Source organism: Cimex lectularius, unplaced genomic scaffold (assembly GCF_000648675.2).
Source record: "Cimex lectularius strain Harlan isolate CLEC.00 unplaced genomic scaffold, Clec_2.1 scaffold87, whole genome shotgun sequence".
NCBI lineage: Eukaryota > Metazoa > Arthropoda > Insecta > Hemiptera > Cimicidae > Cimex > Cimex lectularius.
In genome coordinates, this window is record NW_019392768.1 from 462,378 (window position 1) to 487,250 (window position 24,873).

At 34.3% G+C, this 24,873-nt stretch overlaps 1 protein-coding gene across 21 annotated transcripts in view; it reads right to left on the reverse strand.

Annotated features, from left to right (window-relative positions):
- The window catches only part of LOC106667768 (ensconsin-like), a 296,020-nt gene that overhangs the window by 11,222 nt on the left and 259,925 nt on the right, over positions 1-24,873 (reverse strand). For 6 of the 21 annotated variants that reach the window (XM_014395924.2, XM_014395926.2, XM_014395923.2 and 3 more), the window contains exons 2-10: positions 14,201-14,257; positions 13,949-14,017; positions 6,672-6,731; positions 5,714-5,814; positions 5,483-5,650; positions 5,301-5,425; positions 5,101-5,243; positions 4,659-4,748; positions 3,130-3,534 (exon numbers count right to left, since the gene is read on the reverse strand). In XM_014395924.2, the coding sequence (XP_014251410.1) occupies positions 3,130-3,534; positions 4,659-4,748; positions 5,101-5,243; positions 5,301-5,425; positions 5,483-5,650; positions 5,714-5,814; positions 6,672-6,731; positions 13,949-14,017; positions 14,201-14,257 (1,218 nt within the window). The remainder of the gene's footprint in view (positions 1-3,129; positions 3,535-4,658; positions 4,749-5,100; positions 5,244-5,300; positions 5,426-5,482; positions 5,651-5,713; positions 5,815-6,671; positions 6,732-13,948; positions 14,018-14,200; positions 14,258-24,873) is intronic. The other 15 variants (XM_014395929.2, XM_014395932.2, XM_014395928.2 and 12 more) reach the window with 5 other exon arrangements.

Below are 24,873 nucleotides of genomic sequence, written 5' to 3' on the forward strand. Positions count from 1 at the left end.
ACAAAATTGTCAAATTGTTAATTCCAAACTGAGACCTTAATTTCAAGTTTTGTTAATATTTCAACATAAGAATTGTTTCCATTTTTTAATTTAAAAAAAATAATAGTAGTAGTAATATTTAGTCAATATAAGAATGGTTTCTGTTTTTTAATTTAAAAGAAGATAATAATAATCAGTCAGTTTCCTTTGAAAAATTGTCAATTTGTTAATTCCAAACCGACGACCTTAATTTCAAATTTTGTTAATATCTCAATATAAGAATTGTTTCTTTTTTAATATTCTTTTGTTTATTATTCATTCATTTATCTAAACAAGGAAAAGATCCACTCCCTCGGGTAAGGACCAAACAGTAACGCAATAAAACTTAAAAATTCCACTTAGTGCTGAGGATGTTGCACGTGGTGTGGCTCTTATTGATGATAGACGTTCTGTCAGGTATGCGGCTATTGCCATCCGAGTTTCCCACGAAACACTGCGAGACGCTGTCAGATGCTTTCGAGAAATTGGGTCCTACCATAGAAGGCTCGGTTCTGTACACCCTAGAGTAACAGACCCCACAGGATGACCGTTTTTTTAACTTTGAGAATTTTGCGAAACCGGCATATTATCTTTGTTGTTCAAGCGATTCATCAGCTGCAGGAAGTTCAAATTTCTGAACGCTCTGCTCGAAGAAGATTAAATAAGAATGGACTGATGGCTTTTCGCCCCGTAAGAGGACAAGAATCGACCAGAATGTAAGCAGTTGCACGGCTCGCATTTGCTTAAGAACAGCCGTTGATCTTTGGATGATTGGTCTGCTGTACTTTTAACAGATGAGTGTAGATTTGCTCTACGATCTCCAGATGGGCGTGAAAGAGAGTGGAGAAGGCGAAATGAAAGGTACGGAGCCTGTAATTTTTCCCAGTCAACCTTTTCAATGCGGGAATTTCAGTGGAGAGTCGCACATAGTTGGTGTTCGTGGAGAATCTTTGACAGCCATGCGCTATGTGGATAAAATTTTGGAAAATCATGCGTTGCCTATCCTCTATGAAATCAACAACAATCCTACTCTAATACATGACAATGCTCATCCACATGTCGCTCACATAGTACAAACATACCTTCAACAGCATAACATCAGAATCTGAGCCTGGCCAGCCTGTTCGCCATACTTGAAACCCATCAAACGTTTATGGGATAAACTCAAAAGATGAATAAGCGCACGTCCACCACTTCCTGATACACTCCACGATCTTGAAAGGACTCTTTGCGAAGAATGTGCTAACCTCCAGCAAAGAGATATTTCGAGACTGGCAGAAAGTATGCCGAGGTGTCTTCATGATGTAATTATGGCAAGAGGAGGAAGTGATATTGAAATGTTAATTAAAAATCTAAAACAAATTTTGTCTGTCCCTTTTTTTTTTCAATTTTTTAAATATTTTTCATTTTCCTTAGCAATTTACATTTTTTTAATTACTTTTTTAGACAAAAATTCAATTATTTAACGCTAAAAAACGTGCAATTTGATTAATATATAAAAATATATACAAATCAAGTTATATTACAAGTGGGTGGAATTTTTTGCCTGTCAATGTATTTGCAGCTTAGAAGTTAGATATATCACATATGTTTGCAGTCAATGAGTTAAAAAATGATGAATTAAGCGTCCAACATAACAGGACAAAATATTGAACCTAAACCCCACTTAACATGAAGACAATACTAAAAAGATGAAGACATTACACCAAATAGATGAAGTTTTTAAATATAGCATGTAAAGGGAAGAAAAAACCCATATTTAACTTTTCTAACACATTATGCTTTATGAATGATTCCGCCCAGTTTTCTAAGGAGTGAAAGAATGAAAAAATTAATGATATAAAGGCAAAAATGGTCTGATGAAGAATAGTTATTTTTATAATTTGGTAACTTTTAGGAGCTTTCAGCGATGTATTGGATTGTAAAAGTCCGTAGCATTTTTCAATAATTTAATTTTAATCCTCTAGTGTTTTGTTCTTTACTCTCTTTACGCTCTGAAAAGAGATTAATTGAGGAAAACAGCTCGGGCTGCTAGGAAAAATTAGGGTGTGAATGGTGATAATGCTTTAGAAAGCGGTTTACAAACGTTTCCTGTTTCCGGCACCCTTAAAATATCAGAATTTTTCCATGGCGCCTAAAGTCAAAACACTGGTCTATCTCAGTGTGAACTTAGTAATTTATTTCCAATTCAGAAAAGCATTAGATATATTTAAACCTCTTATTTTGTATGCAATTTTATTTAATAAATAATCAAAACTCCTAACTTTCTTGTGAAATTGCAAAACCTGCCTTTTGAAAAGCGATTACTCACTTAATAGCAAAAATACAAAAGCGAATAATTTTTTTGGGGCAATAATATAAAACACACAATTGAAGCTGTCTTGCCAAAATCCATATTGAGATTGGATGGCTACAAGGGTCTTACTTTTTAGGGTTTTAAAAATGGGAAGGGGTATTTTTTAAGATTTTTTATAAATATAAAAATAATATTTTTTATAAAAAATTTTCATGGTGCCCTTGTAGCACAGCCACAGCGCATAGTTTGGGCATCATTGCTTTAGAAGAAAGCACCATCAATTTTGATTTGTGAGACAGTACAACACACTGGTCATTCATCACCCGTTAAGTAAGTATTCTTGTTTTAGTTCAACATCATTAAAATAAACTGTAATGGAGAGATTTTGTTTTAAATATTTTCTGTATCGGACACACTCAAATATTATTAATTTCTACGCTAATCAATACGCATCATGAGGTTTTTTGGGCGCACGTCACACCCAAAAGTTTCTGGCTTTCCTGCCACATCACTATTTAGGGTCTGCTTTTCATCCCTGTCATTAATTTGCTCATGAAAATTCATTATCTGTACGTATTGAAAAGGAATTTAAAAAATGAAAATTAGAAATTTATAATTAAATTAAAATTTAATTATTTAAATTAAAATTATAAATTTATATTAAAAAAAAAAATGCTATGGGCTTACATTACAAACCGATATATCATGAGAATTTTAGCAAAGTGAATGTTGTTTAGATAATAAATTTGATTTGTCTTTTTTCCTTTTTATAAAGTTGTCAGTGCTTGAATTTGAAAAACAAACATAAAACTTACCTGAAGCCTCAGGGCTTTTCTGCGCCATCTCTCTCGCTTTTTTCCTGAGTCGCTCAGCCCTAGTGGCTCTCGGTGGAGGTGTTGGACTTAAGTGAAGCATGCTTTTAGCGCCTTTCATGGAGTTCTTTGGCGCTTTATCACTTCCTGGGAGGACCGACATCGATCGGTAGACCTCGATGCCCTTAGAGATTGGGGCGTGAGGCTGTGGGAGTTTTGGGCGTCTAGGGGATGCTAAGATGTCCAGACGTGACATCGAGTAGGCCCTACCTGGAGAGCACTTTTTCCCTGAAGGCGGTGTCCTGATTCCTGGATCCTTCGACGCTGGAAGAGTCGGCGTAAGGTCGGTTTTCCTTCTTGCGGCATCTTTTCTCCAAGTCGTCGCACCCATCGGGCTATCGGTATCATCTATATAGGGCAAATAGAACAACAAAACATCCAGACAAACCACCGACAAATAAAAAGCAACAAATAAACCGCAATTGATCAAGCTCCCTTTTCTTCCACAAAATACAACACTACGTTAGAATTTCCACAAAAAAATTCTTGATTGAAAATAATGCAAGTGGGATGATAAATCTGAAACATTATACTGTAATGAGTATTTTCCCTTAAGTTAAGAGTTGAAATAATAAAAGATAAATAATCTACTTCTAATGTGAAATTACTTTTATAATTTGATATTATTTATGTCTTTATTTAAAGCATTTTATTTTATTATTATTATTTTTTAAACTACTCTTCTACACTAAAAGAAATTAATGGTGGTTTCTCTACAAAAAAAAAATTGACTAATGGTGAATGTGAGTGAAAAATCTAGAATATTTTTGTGAAAACAACACAACCGGACCAAAATTTGTAATATTCTTTTGGCGCAAAAGTCTCGTATTAAGCATACACATAGCTTGCTCACCCAACTCAAACCAGCACACTTTTTTTTTTATTTGTACACACTTTTCAAAATTTAAATAAAGCTGACAGGCTGTTTCATGCTTATTCTATCACTCTCAAGATCATTCGTACAAAAACAAACCCAAAATTTTACTTCGAACGTATATTGTTTTACTTATTCATAAACTTATTTTTTTCAAAATTCAAACAGGCCCAAGAGTTCAGTTCATTTTCAATAATATGAAGCCCAAAGCGTTAAGACACACAAAAATAAAATCTTCCTCTAAAATTGGGACACAAAGCTTGTTAACTTTTTTTTGTTGGAAAGGTTATTTTTTATTTGTTAAAATAAAATAAAATCTTTCAGTCATTCCACAAACGTCAAAAAAAAAAAAATAAAAAATAAAAAAAATAAACAAGTTCAAAGAAAAACAAAACACAAAAATGTCATTATTACAAAAAACAAAAAAAAAAACAAAGAACAATTTTTTTTTAGTAGAAAGGAGATAAAACATTTCACAATTAAAGGTTTTTGTTTAAACAAATAGACAAAGAAAGAGACAAAAATCTAAAAAGTTTTATAGAAAAAAAAAGGAAAAAAGTAGAAGCGGATATTTTCGTTGATTTCTTTGTCTACGAACCATCACGGTTAAAAGATCTTTCTGTTGTTGTTGGGGACAAACCCCAATGGAACACTTCGTATACCGAAGAGCTTGTCATCCGAAGAGGATCTGTAAAAACACATACTTTCTGGAATCCTTCGGCTGTGAATCTGATATGTTTGTTCGCCAAAAGACTGTGTAATTTATCTAGGGGATTTCTTCCTGTGCTTTGTCACAAAGGTGCAAGGTCGTTTCTACTCAGGGTGAACAAAAAGGTGGGTAAAATATATTTTCAAAGAATTTCATCCTCCTGGCAAACGGGACTCAAAATTCCAACTAAAACACTGTTACTACTGGTCAATAAAACATTTAGGGGGTATTGAGTGGGTTATTGAGTCGGGAATGCCAGATATTTGTGTGCCAAGTGTGTGTATAAAAGTGTAAAAAATATTTTAAAAAATTGTGAGAAGTTTAATGTTACCGTGCTGTGGTTTTCTTTCAATCCCTCCAGCAGAAGTGGCTCTCTTTTTACTTCCGTCCAATTCCCGTTCTGAAGACCGCCTTGTTAACGGACCGGGAGTCGCTGACAATGAAAGTGTCATAACGTTTGTCGTTGAAGTAGCCCTGAGTTTTAAATTTAATATTAGAAACAGTGTTATTGGAAGTGATGCGATGATATACCTTCTTGTCGCCCAGTAAGGAGATGTTTCTCCAGGCTCGAGCATCCTCGGTGTCGAACTTCCGAATGCAAACACTATCTGGCTTCTTTCATTTTTTCGTTTTGATTCTATCCTGGCTTCACGCTCCTTTAAAAAAAAAGTCATTAGTGTTTGAAGGCTAAGAATAAAACTGATTAGGCTTACTTGATTTTTACGTAGAATGGCTTCTCTTCTATCCCTCTCTGCCTCCCATATCTGCCTCTTCCGCTCTTCCACCTGATGCCGTCTGTCCGTATCTCGCATCCTCAGCTCCTCCATTCTTCTTCTCCTCTCCTCCTCCTTCTGCTCACGGAACTTTTGAGCAGCCAATGCCTACAAGCAAAAGAAACAATATAAATACCGACCATTTTTTTTAAAAATTAATTTCTATTTAACCTGTTGTTTAAGCTCCTCAAGTTTCCTCTGTCGTTCGTCATTTTGTTTTTCCCTAAGGAGCCTGAGCCTCTCCTCTCGGTCGACTTGGGTGCCCTCTTTACCTAAAAAGAAATGAACCGGCCAAAATATTAGGTAAAGTATATAACGGAGGTCATACAAAACGATGTTAGTAGGGTTTTGAATTGTTATTTCTCTACGTGCCAACACTTTTCTTTGCCATCACTACTCTATCTTAAGTGTCCTAAGTGGCTAAAACAGAAGCGGCTAATTAATCGTGTAAACATCCCTAATAACTAAACTCTTTGACTAGATGTATGAAATGACATTTCTATAAATGAAATTTTATGAATGAGAGGCCGAAAGAATGAATAAACTAATAATAATGAGGTGTTCAAAGTTCAAAAATATGTTTAAAGTTAATATCAATATATACATAAATTGCTAATATCGCATTCCAAAGAGATGCTAAACATTGAAATTTTGTATCCTTATGATTTCAAGATAATTTAAAAAAAATTAAATTTTAGCTCATTTAATGGAAATTTATTATAAATCGCACAGAATATTTAAAACGTTTTGCTTAACCAGAAACTATTTTAAAAAACTTAAGTAGTTTAAAATAAAACTTACATGTAATTTTTATTTAGTTGATTAAGTCTAGAAATCAGATTTTTTAAAAATATGTTGATGATACACGGGTGTCGGCAAATTGTAAATATTTTAAAATTAACATCCTTTAACTCAATTATCTGTCGATTCATAATTATTTCACACACCTCCCCCCCAATAGTAAAAAGTTTTAAAAGTCTATTTTTGCCTACAAGGAAGGAGACAAAGGTTAGCATGCAGGCACAACAGCTCCTCTCGCCGGGTAGGAGCTGATGTGCCGATAAACCACACACAAAGGAATCAAACACGGCCGCTGCTTAAGTTTTTCTAATGCTTCTCTTGGTTTTACCTTCTAAGCCGAGGTCATCAGAGAACCAGAGTCCGGAAGTGGAGGCGCTCGCTGTGGACCCTGTCCCCAAAAATAACTCTTATTAGACAGAAAGAAGACAAGTTTATATAGCCGGTCTATCAGAGGAAACCCATCAAAACTTCATAGTCAAACAAACTTTTCATTCTGAGGTCATTTTCAAATGAAAACAAATGCGGATTAGAAGATGAAATTAATCATCTTTATTGCCACCATTTATTTCTTGTAGATAAACTGTTTTGAAAGTTCCAAAGAAAATAGTGCAACCTTTTTTAAACAATAAATGAAACTTAAATAATTTTAAAATTGAAATTTATTTAAACAAATTTGTCTTCTAAGTTAGTCATACTAATTAAGACATGAAGGTCGGTTTATGCTATTAGTAAACCAATTGACAGCAGCTCAAAGGAAATTTAACTTGTTTGGACAGTACATTCAAACTAAATTGAAATCAGACATCACCACAGTTGGTTAGACATGGTATTTCACCAAGCAAACCACTAAACTTTATTGTTTTAATTTATTACAAAGTAGGTAAATCAACAATTAAAGATGGATTTCACTATTATAGAAAACTATTGTCAAGATTGTATCTATTATAAAAAACTGAAAAGGGCTAACTTGTTTAGTTCTCCTGCCTAGCATATTCTTAAGTATCTCGTTAGACTCGGACCAGTGCGGAGATGGTAAAATTTCATTAAATCCCTGAATTGAATGTAAAAGAAAAAAAAGGCGTTTTCTGTTTTGTCAAAATTTACATAGGAATCTTTCCAGGGCTGGGGGAGAATTTGATAAGGTATCAAGGACCCCAGGGTTTAATCCAGATTTGTATAATGACATGGAAATCAGGCTGTGGCTTAGTATGGCTTTCTTCGCTTTGAGTGGGATTTATGTTAATTGTGCCAGAGGGTTTGCGGTGAAGAATATACAACCTGTGAAAAGTATTTCAACGTTTTATATATTTATATATGTATCGAGAAGTCTCATAATTGACTGTATTAATTATATCAAGTACTTATACGTTTTATCTAAGGCCTTGGTTGAGAAGAAAAAGCTGGCTCAATACGCTGCTGCTCTAACCACTTTGAAAATAGGGAAAAAAGAGGGAAAATTCAAAAGGTTGTAAGTTGATATGAGGAGGTGGTGTCTGGGTGGATCAAAGTCATTATAGCTCAAGTAGTTAGAGTAGCGGTGTATTAAGCATCTTGTGAGTTTGGATCCTGCTTGTCACTAGCTTTTTTGAAGACCTTAGTTAAAAAGTATAATTAATTTAAAAAAAAAAAACTATTATTAAAACACACACACACACACACACCTCACTTTTTACTCTCTCTCTCTCTCTCTCTCTCTCTCTCTCTCTCTCTCTCTCTCTCTCTCTCTCTCACACACACTTTTAGTCTCTCTCACTATTTTACTCTATCTATCTCAATCTTTTATTCTCTCTTTCTCTCTCTCTCTACCTTCTCTCATTTTCATTCTCTTGCTTCCCTCTCTCACACACACTTTTAGTCTCTCTCACTATTTTACTCTATCTATCTCAATCTTTTATTCTCTCTTTCTCTCACTCTCAATCTTTCTCGCTCACTCTTTTATTCCCTCTCTCTATCTCTCTTTTACTCCCTCCCTCCCTCTCACTCTCTCTATCACTCTTTTACTCTCTTTCTCTCCAATCTTTTACTCTCTCTCTCTCTATCTCTATCTCCCACTTTCTCTACCTTCTCTTATTTTAATTCTTCTGCTTCTCTCTCTCTCACTCTTTTATTCTCTCTATCTCCCACTTTCTCTACCTTCTCTTATTTTAATTCTTATGCTTCTCTCTCCCCCCCTCTCTCTCTCTCACTCTTTTACTCTTTCTCTCTCTCTCTCATTTTTTTCTCTCCCTCTCTCTCATTTTTTTCTCTCTCTCTCACACTTTCTCTATCTTCTCTCTCTCATTTTAATTCTTCTGCTTCTCTCTCTCTCTCTCACTCTTTTACTCTTTCTCTCTCTCTCTCATTTTTTCTCTCTCGCTCTTTTACTCTCTCTCTATCTCAATCTTTTATTCTCTCTCTCTATCTCACACTTTCTCTAACTTCTCTTATTTTAATTCTTCTGTTTCTCTCTCTCTCTCTTTCTCTCTCTCTGTCACTCTTTTACTCTTTCTCTCTCTCCATTTACTCTCTTTCTCTCTATCACTATCACTATCTCTGTCTTTACTTTCTTCTCTCTCTCTCTCTCATTTTTTTTCTCTCTCGCTCTTTTACTCTCTCTCTATCTCAATCTTTTATTCTCTCTCTCTCTCTCTATCTCACACTTTCTCTAACTTCTCTTATTTTAATTCTTCTGTTTCTCTCTCTCTCTCTCTCTCTCTCTCTCTGTCACTCTTTTACTCTTTCTCTCTCTCCATTTACTCTCTTTCTCTTTCTCTCTATCACTATCTCTGTCTTTACTTTCTCTCTTTCAATTCTTCTTTCTTTCTCATTCTTTCTCTCTCTTCAAATGGGAGGAATAATTGTTTACTGAAAAATTGTGGTGTTTTAAAATACTTTTGATTATTGCCTGCCAAAAATAAATTATATTTGTGTGGTGTTTAGTGACCGTTAACTGATGATTATTTGGAGATCGTCAGATGAAATCTGTTGTGATGTAGGTTCAGAAAAACATTTTCTTTATCGTGCCAACGTTTCGATCTTTATCGAGATTATCTTCAGGGCCTGGAATTTATAGACATTGTTTAAATTATACAAATATTTACTACATGTATGATGTGAATATGATTTATACAATGACGCACACAATCTAGAAATTTTAGGTTTAATCAAATTATTTTGTACTCTCTCAAAATGTGGGTTTTCTGTGTAGATGTGTCACTATTGTGTGTCGTGTTGAGTGTGTTAGTGAGATATTAATTTTTTTATTTATATGTTTGATTTTAAAGGATGGGGATGTAAGCATGGAAAGAAATACTTTTTTCTGTAAGAAAATGTTTTTCTAAAATTACATCACCCCATGCCGCATCTCACGATCTCTAAATAATCATAAATTATATTCTTATTAAATGGAAGTGTGTTTTTGGACAGCAAGGATTTTTCTATGACTTTTAAAATAAAGAAGACATTTCTGTGGATAGAACCTGAAAATAAACTTCTAGACAAGATAAGACATTAATCATGGACAAGTGGTTAGCATTAGTGAGGAGAAATAAAAGCTGCTTTGTTTTAATGCAAATAAGGGGTCTATTTTGTTGGTAAAATCGGGGAAAAAATCGTTGCTACTTAAGCTGGGAGGAGGCTTTGGTCGATGGAGACATTTGAGCAAAAAACCCTTTGGACAATGGTCAACGCAATGCGTTTTACAAGATGAATACGGCCGTTATTGCAATTAAAATTACTTTGATTATTTCCTGAATAAATTTATTACACTATGCTCTGTTGTATTTATATTGGATTGGGCTGATTTTGATATTTTGTTATTGATTACCACTTATAAAGGTGTTGCATTAATGCATTGTTTGAACCTGTAAAATCATAAAAAAAATTCAAGACGGTTATTCTAAGCGAAATTACAGTATGTACCCATGCATTAGAACAATTCGAAATACCGAATCGATACCGAGACTTGGTTAAATGCGGACAATAAATATTGGAGAGAACAAACCACAGTGTTATCTCGCTTTGGAGGCATTAATTCCACGCAATAGACGGCAAAAGGGGGTTTCTCAGATTGGAGAAACATTAATTACCGGACGGATATGCGTTTCAACATCAAGCCGGTTGTAAAATTAAAAGAAAAGGAGGTAAATAAAATCAAGAACCGACACAAAAAGATATCTTTAAACAGAACAAGGGTTAACGAGGAATCTCACCCGGTCGATATCGGTCACGAATCGGATCCTGGTTCATCAAACACTTAATTAAAAATAAAAAGGCAATAAGGATGTATTTGTTTATTCAAAAAAGTTAGCTTTCCAATTAAAACGAAAATCCTGAAATGACGAGCAAAATGAAAACTTCCATGCATATTTGAATGTTAATTATCAATCGTTATTATCAAACAATAATAAGTGCTTTATCAACAGTGTTTATTTTTCGATCAGAGCCACTTGAAAAGTTTGAAATAAATCAAATAGGAAATGATAGGTAATTAAGAGGGCACTACCCTCTTCGTATGACCGTAGGGTGTCGGGGACGAGGGTTAAAATGTTACTATTTAACTTCACTATTTTTCGTGGTCCGCTTGACCAATTAATAACATTCAATTAATTAAGGTTTTAACTTGAAATAAAAAGTCAGTGTCACAAGCGGGATTCGAACCCACGACCTTCGGCTTGATACGCCGCTCCTCTACCACTTCGATCCCCTCGGGCATTAACTTCTCATTTCGACATTTCGTTACTATTTAACGCTTTTCACTACTACAAATGGTCTGTATTTATAGATATTTTTCAGCAAATCGCTCTTAATTTTTTATTTACTTGTTGTTATGTTACTTTACAACAGCTTCAGAGCGCTAAAAGTAACTTAGTTGTCTGTAACTTAGGAGAAGTAATTCACTTCCCTCTCTAGGTAAGAAATTGCGAAACCATTGGCACTTTAGATGATTGTCGGGTTGAAAGGTGTTGGGCTAAAAGGGTTGCGATCAGGTTCGAAGGTTTTATGGAGGCTCTATATGGACGTATTCCGGTTTCAAGGACAAGCGATATTTGGAGGTCTGTGGGAAGGTCAGGTTGGATTCGATGTAGGGAGCTTGAACAGTTCAAAGTCTTTTATCGATGCCAAATCCCAAATAGTGGACGACATTAATTGCTGGAAAAGGAACTGAGTTGTAATGTATTGGAGGAGAGGTGATGAACTAACTATTTCCTGGGATTTGGTTTCATTGAGTTTAATCCTCCAATTCTTGAACCATCCTTCCAAATAATAGATTCGGTCATTGTTGGAGAAAGTTTGGGCGAGGGAGGTTACAGTAGAACATAATAAATTCTTTAGGTATGCAAAACAAAGTTCTCCCTGGGAAATTTGGGAGTAGAAGGCAACGGGCGCCGCCCTTCGAGAAAAGTACTGCAATACCGGTACGACCCGAGTCCTTCTGTAGCATAGGAATTCACACTATCAATAATAACCTTAAACAAAATGAGGGAACAATGAAACTCACTCATTGGACACAAACAATCCAAGAACCTTCTAGCAAAATTTGGAAGAAACGCGGTAAAAGTATGCATTAACGGAAGTAGGAAAACATTACGAAGTCTAATAGGATTCTTGACAGGACACTGCGAACTAAACTGTCATCTTAAGAAAATTGGCATAACCCAATATGGCAAGTGCAGATTCTGCAAAGAAGCAGAGGAAACACCACACACCTACTAACAAAATATGGTGCTACGTTCTGAGAGGTACAATGTAACCGTAGATGAGATTGACATTAATGATACAACTGCTCTTAAGAGCAGTGATTTTAAGGTTGTTTTGGAGGGTAGTGTAGACATATAGTACATTTACAAGTGATCTTTACACTAAGAGCATTGAAAATGGGATATTAGGTTAGGTCCAAATTGGTTGTAGTAGCGTATTGTATATTATAAGTTTGTTTTTGTTCGATAGATTAGATTGTCGTCGTGTAAACTAAGAGGAATTAAATTAAAATTAAATTTTGTCCACAATTGTTAAGTTGTGCCTATTCGAGGGGGGGGGGTTAAACGGGTGATACAGTTTTTCCCTCTATCCCTTGTTTTTGGTAACACTGGAGGCAACCCTGCTTCTGGGAAGTGGGATTGTTTAGTACGTCTATGTTAGAATAGTGCGATAAAAGTTGTTTGTAATGTAAATAAAAGCAACAAAAACCAATCCAATAACTTCCAAATAAAAATACGCATTTGTTTTACTATTTGTGAAGTTTATGTGGTGGGGTATTTCATAATCTCCTTGATCAACTTTTCATGGGCTATACGTATTTCGGGACCACCGCCGGTTCCCCTGGGCAATGTCGATCTGGGCCAAATTTTATCCATAGTTGTAAATAAAACGTATAAAAACCGAACATCCGAATAATAAGTTTCGTTTCTTTTACTATTTATGATATTGCTTCTGCGCAATGACGACCTAAGCAGAATTTTAATGTTGTAAACTTTTGTCTTTTCGGGGGGGGGGATTAAATAGGAGACGCGGTTTTTCCCTCAATCCTTTGTTTTGTCAACATTGTAGGCAACACTGATTTATGGAAGTAGGGTTGTTTAGCGAAATCGTAGCAGGTTCTATGCAACTATCCTGCAAATAGCTAGAAAAGAGGTATTTAGAAAGTCATTCTTGTTCGATATAGAATAAAGATGAGAATGATACCATACCCCTGAGAAGATTAATAATTAATAATTATAATTATAATTAATAATAGTAATCAATAAAGATATGAAAATCTTCCAGCAAAACCATTAGAAGAGATATGACTCAAAATGGATCCCCTTATCCTCGTAAAAAAACAAATCGATTGTTATGTTCTAACATATTCATATATATCCCCACTGTCAGAAACGATTTGAAATTGGCATTGGATAAAATGAAAGGTAGTTCATTTATTCGATTGTCTGAGCAAAAATGGATATGATCTTTATTCATCACCTTGATTTTAAATGAATCCTTTATATAATATACTGCAAATGGAGGGAAAAGTTTAAAATTTCAATATGAGTCAGTCATCCTGCGGTATATTTACGAGAATATATCAAAGACAAATCAAAGGAAAGTTATATTCTACAAATAATGAAGATAATTGAGATTTTCGCCTAGCACTTTTACCAAGGATAAGAAATGCTATATATATAAAATGGAATTTTGTAAAAAATATTGAAGAGGGGCCGACTATTGCTAAAAGAACAACTGCAAATAAGACGATGGTTTTTCGATTATTTTCCCTAAGGTTGTGAGCAAAGAACTAGACGATAGTAAGGAATATCAAAAGATTGTTTATCAGGGAATGGGTACCTCTCTGGGACAAACCGTATCCTTTCCTTTGAAAATCTTAGAAGGAGGGCAAACACCGCTCCTGATATGGCTTGTTTACTCTGGAAGATTGGAAGTCCGTCATTTCGGTTTGTTTATCCTGCGAAAACCATTGTGGTGGGACGGAGAAAAACGTTCGATATCCCTGATGGTTATTTGAAAAGCCAAAAACACACACAAAAAAAAGAGAAAAAAAGAAGAAAAACGTTAAAACACAACTAGGCATTTTCAAAACAGGCCATAACTCACAGACGTGATTAGATAAACAATAATTCGATGGAATACCGTTCGTTTGACGATGTCTCCTCTCTTGGCTGAACACAGGGCTTGCGCATTCTGCAAACCAGTGGAGACCTTTCCAACATTTCAAACGGATTAATGCAGAGTAAAGAAAGAGAGTGAAAAAAAAATCATTTATGATTAGTGACTATTTGGAGGAGTGGATTCGATGATGAAAAGTGAAATATTAATTTGTCGAGTTCCTGCCAGGGTTGTCGAGTTCCAAGGGATTTTAACGGGAAAATTAAAGGGACTCACCTTGCTTAGCTGTTGACGGCCGACCGTTCTGTTTCTGGTCGGCTGGAGTGGCGCCCGCTGAAACAGAGAAATAGCTTAATTACTATGGTGAAAAAAACAAATGAAAAATAATAAGGCCACTTTAGCACATGTATAATGTAATTGTCAAAATAATGTCCACCAAGAAGACAGTTAACAAAAAATTCTGGAAAAACGTCTTATAAATTTAATTTATTTCGTTATTTATACAGTATTGATAAGCATACACGGAAATTAGTTACGTATTATCAAATTAAATTACAATACAAATATTGATTAGAATCTTTATCCAAATAATGTCTACAATTGAAAAATTTGATTTCTGAGGGGCTGGTGTAAAACTCTTTTTCCCTCCTTCCCTTCTTTTGGTAACACTGTGGGCAACACTGATTCCAAAATGAAGGGGGTTTTCAGTTGAGCTCGTATTTAATTTAGTACGTTAAAGAGGTGTTTGAATGCAAATAAAAACTTTAATTTAATTAAGGTTTTTAGTTGAGATAAAAAAGTCAGTGTCACGAGCGGGATTCGAACCCACGATCTTTGGCTAGATACGCCTCTGCTCTACCACTTGAGCTATCGTGACCTTGATCCACTCGGACAAAAACTTCCCATCTCAACCTCACCTTTTGAATTTTCCCTCCTTTTTGCCATTTTTCAAATGTCGTGTAATTTATTTGATTCTCGGCGACAAATAAAATGGCCACGGAGAGCTTTAGTGAAAGTATACTTCATTTTAACTTATTAAATTCACTAGTTTTCGTGGTCCGCTTGACCAGTTAATAACTCAATTAATTAAGGTTTTTAGTTGAGATAAAAAAAAGTCAGTGTCACGAGCGGGATTAGAAACCAAGATCTTCGGCTAGATACCCCGCTCCTCTAGCTAACATTTTCTAGGTGGGGGGAGATTTGAAACAGTTGGAAACTGTTTTCCCGTTGTTTTGTTTGTGGCAACACTGAAAGCAACACTGATTCACGCAAATGGGGTTGTTTAGGGCATCAAATTTAAAACAGTGCGTTTAAATTGTTTTTCTAATACAAATGAAGAAAATAAAAACCGAGCGGCCTTCGGCTAAATATCCTGCTGCTCTAACCACTTGAACTACCGTGACTTCCATCTGCACCACCTCCCCATCTCAACCTACAACCTTTCGAATTTTCACTCTTTTTGCCATTTTTCAAATGTCGTGTTGTCATCAAGATTCAGCGACTTAGGAAGGTCGTGGGTTCGAATCCCGCTCGTGACGCTAACTTTTTCATCTCAACCAAGACCTTACATAAAAAGAATAATCGATTGAAATAATTAATATGGTCAATTAGGACAGTAAACATAAATGGACTATTTTTTAAGTTGATACTGGCTATTGACGGCACAAATGAAAACCCTTGCCTTTATGACGGAGATGGAAAGCATGAAAACATATAAAACGTGAATATCTTTGTCTGCAATAGTATTTCCATGGTTTTTGTAAAAATCGTGCCTACTGTGTATGTATGTGTCAATGTATAATTATATTTGTAACTTTATAATGTTGTAATGGCATATTTGTCTGAGTTACTATGTATGATGTCTAAGAAAATCGTTTAGGAGAAAATAAAGAAATAGGATTTTAGTGAACGTCAGTGTGACAATATAAACGGAATTGCTTGAAATATGAATATATTGGGTTGTCCGGAAAATAATGCAGGATTTTGGTATTAAACAAAAAAAAAGAAACTAGTTACTTTAAAGCAATGTTCTTTAATCAAAATAATTTCCCATACNGAGTAATCCTGTAAACGTAAACAGAATATTTTATATAGATTTTTTTTAATGAAAACTTAAAATCCTGCATTATTTTCCGGACAACCCAATAATACAATACTATGGGTTTAATAAACAAAACCAGGCTAAATATGGTTCTTTTTTTGTATTTTTTGAACCAAAGAGAACTATTTGACTACATTCCACATCTACAGTATTTCAATGATGAAACATAGTTTTCTTTTAGGATAATTCGTTTTCTTTGACAGAGTCAATTTTCTTCCGGATGAACCTTCTCGGCGTCGAAAGGGCTGTGAAATCCTCACGTCATTAGGAAAGCAGTCGGAGGGAAAGGCGTAGACCGCTTCGTAATTGAAGGGCCCCTTAATGTTATGTAGGGACTAAAGAGGTCCTTGGAAACTTATCACCCACCATTATCCAGACCTCTGCACCCAGAACCCTTTATTTCCTCAAATTCTCATCAGTTATTCTCCCCCTACCCTTGAATAAAAAAAAAACCGAATGGTGGGTGAACATAATAAATAATTATTCAGAAATCGTAAGATGCGGGCTGGTGTGACGTAGGTTTTCGAAAAACCTTTTCTTTTTTATCGTGCTAACGTTTCGATCTGTATTGAGATCATCTTCAGGGCCTGGGATTTACAAACATTGTTTACATTTAACAAATACATTTAGGAGCTAAAAAAGTGAATTTACACAATGCAAAATATATTTTTTTATATTCAATCAAAGTATTTCTTCTCACTTAAAGTGTTTGTCTTGTAGGATTTTTTGCAATCATAGATGTTTTTTACTCTCTTGTCCAGATATTGGGATGTAAGTTGCCGGACAGTTTAAACAGTTGATTTTGTAGATTACGTCATATTTATTACGTTGGCACGATAAAGAAAATGTTTTTTTCTGAAACCTACATCACACCAGACCGCATCTCACGATTTTTGAATAATCATCGATTAACGGTCACTAATCACCACACATAATAAATAATATAAAATGATTTAAAAGTCTTAGTTAAAATATGATTTACTGATCTTTTCCTCTGAGCCGATTCGGCAAAGATAAACTCGTACTTTTTGATTCGTTGCAAAAGAAACGACAAATTCACAAGACTAAAGTAAATATTTGCTATGATTAGGGTAACGATGTTTTCTTATATTTCGACCTCAACAATTTATGATTTTTCCTTCTTGAAGGTGGGATTATAGGTCATCTGAAAAAAAAAAAAAAAAAANGGAGGTAGTGTCGGGCCGTTTCTTCTTTTGTTTCGCAGAAGCGGCAGAAGGGGTCTGGTAGAGTACCCATTATGAAGAGGTGTCTTCTCAAGGGGCAATGGCCCGTTAGGATACCTATCAGCCTCCTTATTCCCCTCCTAGAGTTAGAGAATAGCCATTTCGACTCAGGTGAGTTAACAGTGGTTAAATCAGTGGTCGTCAGTCATTAATATTTTATAACAGTTTATTTAAAAAAAGACCCAGTGTGGTACATATTCAGACTCCGAACAAACGTTTTAATTATTAAAACGTTAAAAATTTCGGAGTCTGACCTATTATCCCACCTTCAAGAAGGAAAAATCATAAAACTGTTGAGGTCGAAATATAAGAAAACATCGTTTCTCTAATCATGGGATATATATTTGCCTTTAGAATCACAAAGTTTCTTTGTGTCTTTATAAGCTCTAGTGATGAACATGTGTCATCGCAGTAAAATTTCAGGGAGTTTTTTGATTCTTTTGAACCATTATCTGAGAGCCTCACTGCATGCTCTATTCTGTTTTAAATAATTTTTGTTTTAATTTATTTAATTTGTTACTTTATGCATGTGTAAAATAAATGTTTGGCAAAAAAGCTAAGTAAAAACACGCATCAGAATCATACTCTTTTTCTCCCTCGGTTTTATTTAAAAGTTAATAGTTCAAAGGTGTTCACTATATTTGACAATAATTCACAAGAAATAAAATCGGTTTTCCCTCGCCTGAGGTGCAAGTTATAAAAAAGTTCTCGGACAGGGTCTATCGAAAGTTAGTTATGGAACGGCGAAGTTTTCTCGAAAAAGGGGTGAAAACAGGTATCGTCTGAAGTCGTCATTTAACCCAGGGGTGGCTGAAGGTGACATCGGAAGGAAGAAAGGGGGAGAGGAATGAATCGAACAATGGATCACGGAGAGGACTATCATTTCGGTGAAAAGGACAGCGATGACACTGACATTTCGTACTCCTGGGTATTTGACGTCGTCGACGAGATACGGCCCTGTCGAATCTGTTTCCTCTCAGGTGGGCCACACATCTAGCCACATCCACCTATTTTTTTAATTGTAGTTATCTTCGAAAAGATTCTTGATCTAGCTTTTCTATAGTTCATAGATTTTGTTTTCCGTCTTTTCAGTCGACAGCTAAAGGTATCAATAAACTATCTCAAACATAAAATTGTAGTTTTAAAAAGCGCACAATAAGCTTTAAGTTACACAAAACTGACAGGCTTGACAATCGTAAAATTTTTTTTTAATGGAATCCATTTTCCTCAAGCGCACCCTGAGGTACGAATCAATTTCATGCTAGTTTGGTCAAGTCAATTACTCGCGATTATATTAACTTAAGGTTCTCGGATGTTGTTGAACCGGCATTCACGGCTTAAGTAACAGCCTAAGCCTTTGACTAAACTTTCCTTTATGTACGTAGGCCGGTAATTGGCCGAAGGCGCGTCGCCTTTAAAAGTGAAACTGCCGCTTTATTAAAATTGATGGAACGATAATTTAAAACACGTAAGCAAGAGACATCAACTATGAACAAAGTTTGTTTCCGCTTTCCATGGTAATTCGACCTACAGCATTGCGTAAATAAATTTTTTAAAAGCTTTTGGATTTTAACTTTACCCAGGCCTAACTATGCAGATATCAGTCACAAATTAGGTTAATTTTTAACGATGTATGAATACATTTACTAAATTAAACATTTTGACTTTGCCCAGCTAATATATTTTACAATTAAATCTTTTGATGTAAGGTTTTGGTTGAAATGAAAAAGTTAGTGACGAGCGGGATTCGAACCCACGGCCGGCTAAATACGCCGCTGCTCTGACCACTTGAGCTATCATGACTTCGATCCACACGGACACCAACTCCCCATCTCAACCCTTTTGAATTTTCCCTCCTTTTTGCCATTTTTCTTTTTGATAGGGAGTTGGTGTCCGAGTGGATCGAAGTCAAGATAGCTCAAGTGTTACAGCAGCGGCTGAAGGTCGTGGGTTCGAATCCCGCTCGTCACTAACTTTTTCATTTCAACCAAAACTTTACATAAAAAGATTAATTAATTGAAAGAAGTAATTTGGTCAATAGAACATTAAATATAATGGATATTTTAGAATGTGTAATATACTGTTACAAACAAAGTGAGACTTAAAAAATCGAGAAAGTAACAAAATAGTTCCTGAGCGGCTGAACCTTACAATATGTGAAAACTCTTGTAAATATTGGGCTGTAAACTTTTTTAATAATGTACCACATGTAATATAACAAAATTCCTCACTGTTAATGACTATGACTTTGAGGAGTTTTTTTTTCATGTATTAACTGATACAAATTGTATTTTGTTTCGTTAATACAATAAAACTTTTGTATCTTTGTATTTTTTAATATATTCAATAGATATATAAGTGAAGAAAATAAGGCTTGTGAACTTGTTTCGCTGATAACTTGAAAAGGCTAAATCTGTATGATTTCAATTAATTTATTTTTCAGTTTTCCCTGAAAATTCACTACGATTGAACCAATGACATTTCTGAATGTTTGGCTTGGCCAGATATTTAAGAATCCTGAGTACCTCAAGGGTAAATCCTAAATAAAACCCAATTTTAGACCTATTAGATCTCGATGATTTCAATTAACATATTTTTAGTTTTTTCCTGAACATTACCATGATTGTACCAAAGATTTATCTGAATTATTTTTGCTTTGGGCAGACATTTAAGATTTAATTATTTATTTTTTTTACAAGAAATCAACGAAAAACACGTTTTTCAGTCGATATGTCAAAAATCTTATTTAACCCCAGTCACTTTAATATTAAAGCCTATTCTATTTGTTCTCTTTTTGCATCTTCTGTTGACGGATTTAAGAATTTGCATTGTTTTCGTCAGAGAATTCCTAAGAAATCAACCAAGGTTTCTTAAATGTATATCGCACAAGGATATTCCATATGCAAGCCTAGGGAGGACCCACGTCTCACTGTTTCCCAAGGCGAATTAAGCATTTATACCCCGGCTCCTTCGTGCTGCCACCAGTGTCTATTTACTTACGTTTCCCTTACGTGTCTCTGTTAATAATGAATTATTTATAAGAGGTTTATACGGGTACTTAATCAAAATCGTCACACCTCGAAAGCGTTGTTTAAATAAAGTGTGCTATCTCACGTTTTTATTTGTACTTACTCGGCATTACTTACAAATTTTTGATTTTTGCTATTATATTTTTTTCTAGGGGTATTATTAAGTACAAATTTAAGAGAGTATAGCGACAAGTTGTTCTTATTACGAATTTACCATGTTTATAATTTTTGTACTTTACATTTCTAAACAAAACTGGATTTTCATAAAATTACCTTATTATTTATCGAGGGAGAATTTAGTCTTACAATTTAGAAGTAAGTTATAACGAGATAGCACAACAATGATGTTTCTAGTTGGTGAATATCATTTGAACCATGATTTGCTTGAGAGTTAATAATGATTATTCAGGGAATGTAAATTGTGTTGAAAATACAAGTTTGCAAATACAGTTTATGAAATACAAGATAGATAATTAATAAATAAAAAAATAAATATGGTGGATAAACATTTTTAAAAACAGAGCTCAAGAAATTCTTAGGTACTTTAAACAGGGTTTTGAAGAATTCTGTACTCAAATTTTGAAAATCGAACCACATCTATGAAAATGACAAATGTTTGTTGGCCCTTACATTCTATTTGTTTTTCGTCAAAAAACCCTAAAAAACGAATATGACAGATATACTTTGTTAAACCTTTGGATGAACGAATTATTAGTATCTTCAAGCGGAAACATTCTGAAAGAGTTCTGTCTTTAAATAAACTAAAAAAATCAAACAAAATTTATACAAATTATCAATGTTAACGTTGGCCTATAAATGCTTATTTTAAAATAATAAATACTCCTAAAAAACTGAATTCAACTTTGTTAGAACCTTAGGTGAACTAATTTTCACTAGGCTAGCAGAAATGAGCCAATGTTTTAATATAATGTTACTTACATTACAAAGATTGTTGGCCCGCATATTCTCGCTGTTTTTGTTAATAAATACACTCCAAAAACCAACTTTGATAACACAATTTATAAAAAATATAAAACTTAAGATTGGTATAAATTTTAGGGATTTGTAAATAAATATATCTAAAAAAATTGAATAAGATAGAAACGAATTATGTTAGAGTCTGAAGATTCTGAAAATTCTCAGATCACAACCGCAAGATTTACTTAAATTTTGAAAATAACCGTACAAAACCAAACAAGATTTATGAAAATGACGCACACTAACGCTCCGCTAATTATCGCTGTTTTTGTTCGAATTTCGTTAAGAAATACACACGCGCGTGAACACGCACACACACATGAATACGGTACATGGCACTAAGGGCGAAAAAATTCTCAGTGTATCTTGAAGCATAAACTTGATGAATTCCGTACCTAAATTTTGTCAAAAACCACAAAATTAAAGAACGTTTCTAGCTTTTTTTTATATAATGTTGTTAATAAATACACCTAAAAGCTAAATATGAAAGATAAACATTGCTAAATCCCTAGGCTAGCGAATTCTCAGTATCTTCAAGCAGAAATTGGTTGAATTTGTACTTAAATAAAATAAAAAAATCAACAAGGTTTATAAAAATTACATGTTAACGTTAACGTTGGCGTATAATTTCGCTCTTTTTGTTTAATTTTTGTTAATAAATACATTTAAAAAGCAAACATTGCTAAAACCCTAGGCTATCTTAAAGCAGAAACTGATTGAATTGTGTATTTAAATTAACAAAAAAAATCAAGAAGGTTTAGACAAATTACATACGTTAACGTTGGCGTGAATTCTCGCTCTTTTTGTTTTATTATTATTAATTAAATTAATAAACTTAAGAATGAATACGAAAGATAAACCTTGTTAAAACCTTAGGCTATCGAATTCTCAGTATATTCAAGCAGAAACTGGAAGAATTCTGAACTTAAATGTAAATAAATAAATAAAAAATTAAAAAATATACAAAATCAACAAGATCTGCAGAAATAAACACGCCTAACAAACCCAATACGATATATTTAAATTGTTAATGTGAACTAGAAGATTAAATTTTTTAATGAAAAAAAAAATTAAACAAGTACACAATCCGGATTGTGTACTTCAATAAAAAAATTAACAAGGTTTATAAAAATTACATACGTTAATGTAGGCGTGTATTCTCGCTCTTTTTGTTTGATTTTTATTAATTAATACACTAATTACACTAATACAATAATTAATACACTATTAATTGTATTAATTATTGGACTAACATGGCACTCATTCAACAGCCGAGACTAGACAGATCATCGTTATAATTTATTTGCTAATTATTAAATTGTAGAGCATTGAAAGTGGTCTAAAACCCGCCAGGGGCGGATTTGTGCCGCCAAACATTGCTATTGCATTATTCTGTTTGAAATTTAAAAAACTGTTTGCCCTAAGAAGAGAGATGGACAAATAATTGCGGAACTGGTCATCAGTCAGGCGCTCGGTTATACCATCCTGGACAACAGTGAAGCCAGGCGGAATTGCTTCCTCGAGCCCCTTGCAATTAGCTGGCGAGAACACAATTTCCAAAAATAAGATTATCCAGAGTACAGAGCTAATCCCGGAGTGCCCATTCGAGCTTATTTCATTATTACACACGCCTTGTGAGAGGGCAATTAAATATATAAATTTTCATCCGTAGAATTAAGACAGAAACCTGGCTTTTTAACAAACGCGTAAACATTTTTTTAAAACTTTTATCACGAATGGGCAAAGAAACGTTTACCGTTTTGTTTGAAAAGCGTAAAAAAGAGAGAGAATAGTGGCACAGCCAAGGGCGAGTGCATCGAAATGTAAATGACTTTCCCACCCTCGAACGTGAGCGTTTTACTGATACAAAAGCTTCCTTTTGGATAATTAAGCTGTACTTTTCAGGAGTTGCCAGTTGTTTCTATAACGCAAAATAAATTCCTCAAACTATAAACAAAAGCTCATAACTGTTATTTACTTAAATAACTTCTTTACCTACTTTCATAGCAACTCTTCTCTGTTTTTCGTAAATTATCAGAAGTTTGAAATGTAATTTCCATTATAAGCCTTGTAAAAGTCCGGGTGTAAAATCCAAATATTAAATAATAATTGGAAAGAGACAAAATTCATTTAATTACACATTAAAAATTCCGGCGGTGTACTTTTCTTGCTATCCTTTCATAAAAACAAATATTAAAAATTGTACACTTTCTAAAAATTCGTGTAGTCTTTGGGCGTGTTAAGACCGGTTTAAAAATTCTTGAAGCCAACGAATACAGATAGAATCCTCTTCCATATACATTTTATCCGACCGGGAATATTCCATGTCGTAAGTCTTGGCTGTTCCCGAGGTCAGAGGGTTGTACGGGAGATTTGTAGCCGGCTTCTCGATACATAATGCATACGCGCTATATTCCCTTCCAAAGCTTCCGTATACCCATTCGGGGGCGTTTTGAACCTATGGATCAGAGGCTTTTTAAAAAAAACTTACTTATTGAAACTTCACTACCTTCAAATGGTAGAGAAATTGCTTTTCGATTTAATCACGGACAATGTTGGCGAATTCTCCGTCTTCGAAATTATTGCCATCATAAATGATAATTTCTAGATGAATAGAAGTTCAAATGGAAAATATGAATACACACTTTATACTTTATTTCTCTAAATATTAAAAAAAAACTAAAAAAAAAAAAAAAACAACTGCTGAAATAGAAATACGACGGACTCAATCGATCTTATATACGATCAATACAAAGTTAACTATGTGAATCGACGAAAAAAGAAAGAAAGCCAAAGAGAGACGGGGAGTCAGCTGCGATAAAAGATATACATATAATATCAAAGAGAGAAGAATTGAAAGAGAGAAAGTAAAGACAGAGATAGCAATAGTGATAGAGAGAGAAAGGGAGAGAGAGAGAGAGAGAAAGAGAGAGAGAAGAAAGGAAAGAGAGAAAAAGTAAAGACACAGATAGTGATAGATAGAGATAGAGATAGAGGTAGAGGTAGAGAGAGAGAGAGAGAGAGAGAGAGAGAGAGAGAGAGAGAGAGAGAGAAAATAAGGACAGAGATATTGATAGATATATAGATACATAGACAGAGATAGAAATAGAGAGAGAGAGAGAGAGAGAGAGAGAAGAAATAAAAGAGAGAAAAGTAAAGACAGAGATAGTGATGTATATATATGTATATAGATATNTATATAGAAAGAGAGAGAGAGAGAGAAGACAGGAAAGAGAGAAAAAATAAATACAGAGAGAAGCCGATAAATCCATATAATATGAAAGAGAGAAAGACAGAAAGGACAGAAAGAAAGAAATAAAGAGCGCGCGCTAGAGATGGTAGAGTAGAAGTGAAATAACAGAGGGAGAGGGAGAGGGTGAAAGAAAGAAATAGAGACATCGAAAGAGGGAAAGAGAAGAAAAGAAAGGGAGAGGAGAGAAGAAAAGAAAAAAAGTAAAAGTAAAGAGGAACAAGAAATAAAGGAGAATAAAAATAAAGAGAGAGGAAGAAAAGAGTAAAAGCGAAAAGTGTATATATATAGAGAGAGAGAAGAATATATATATATATATATATATATATATATCTTCATCTATATCT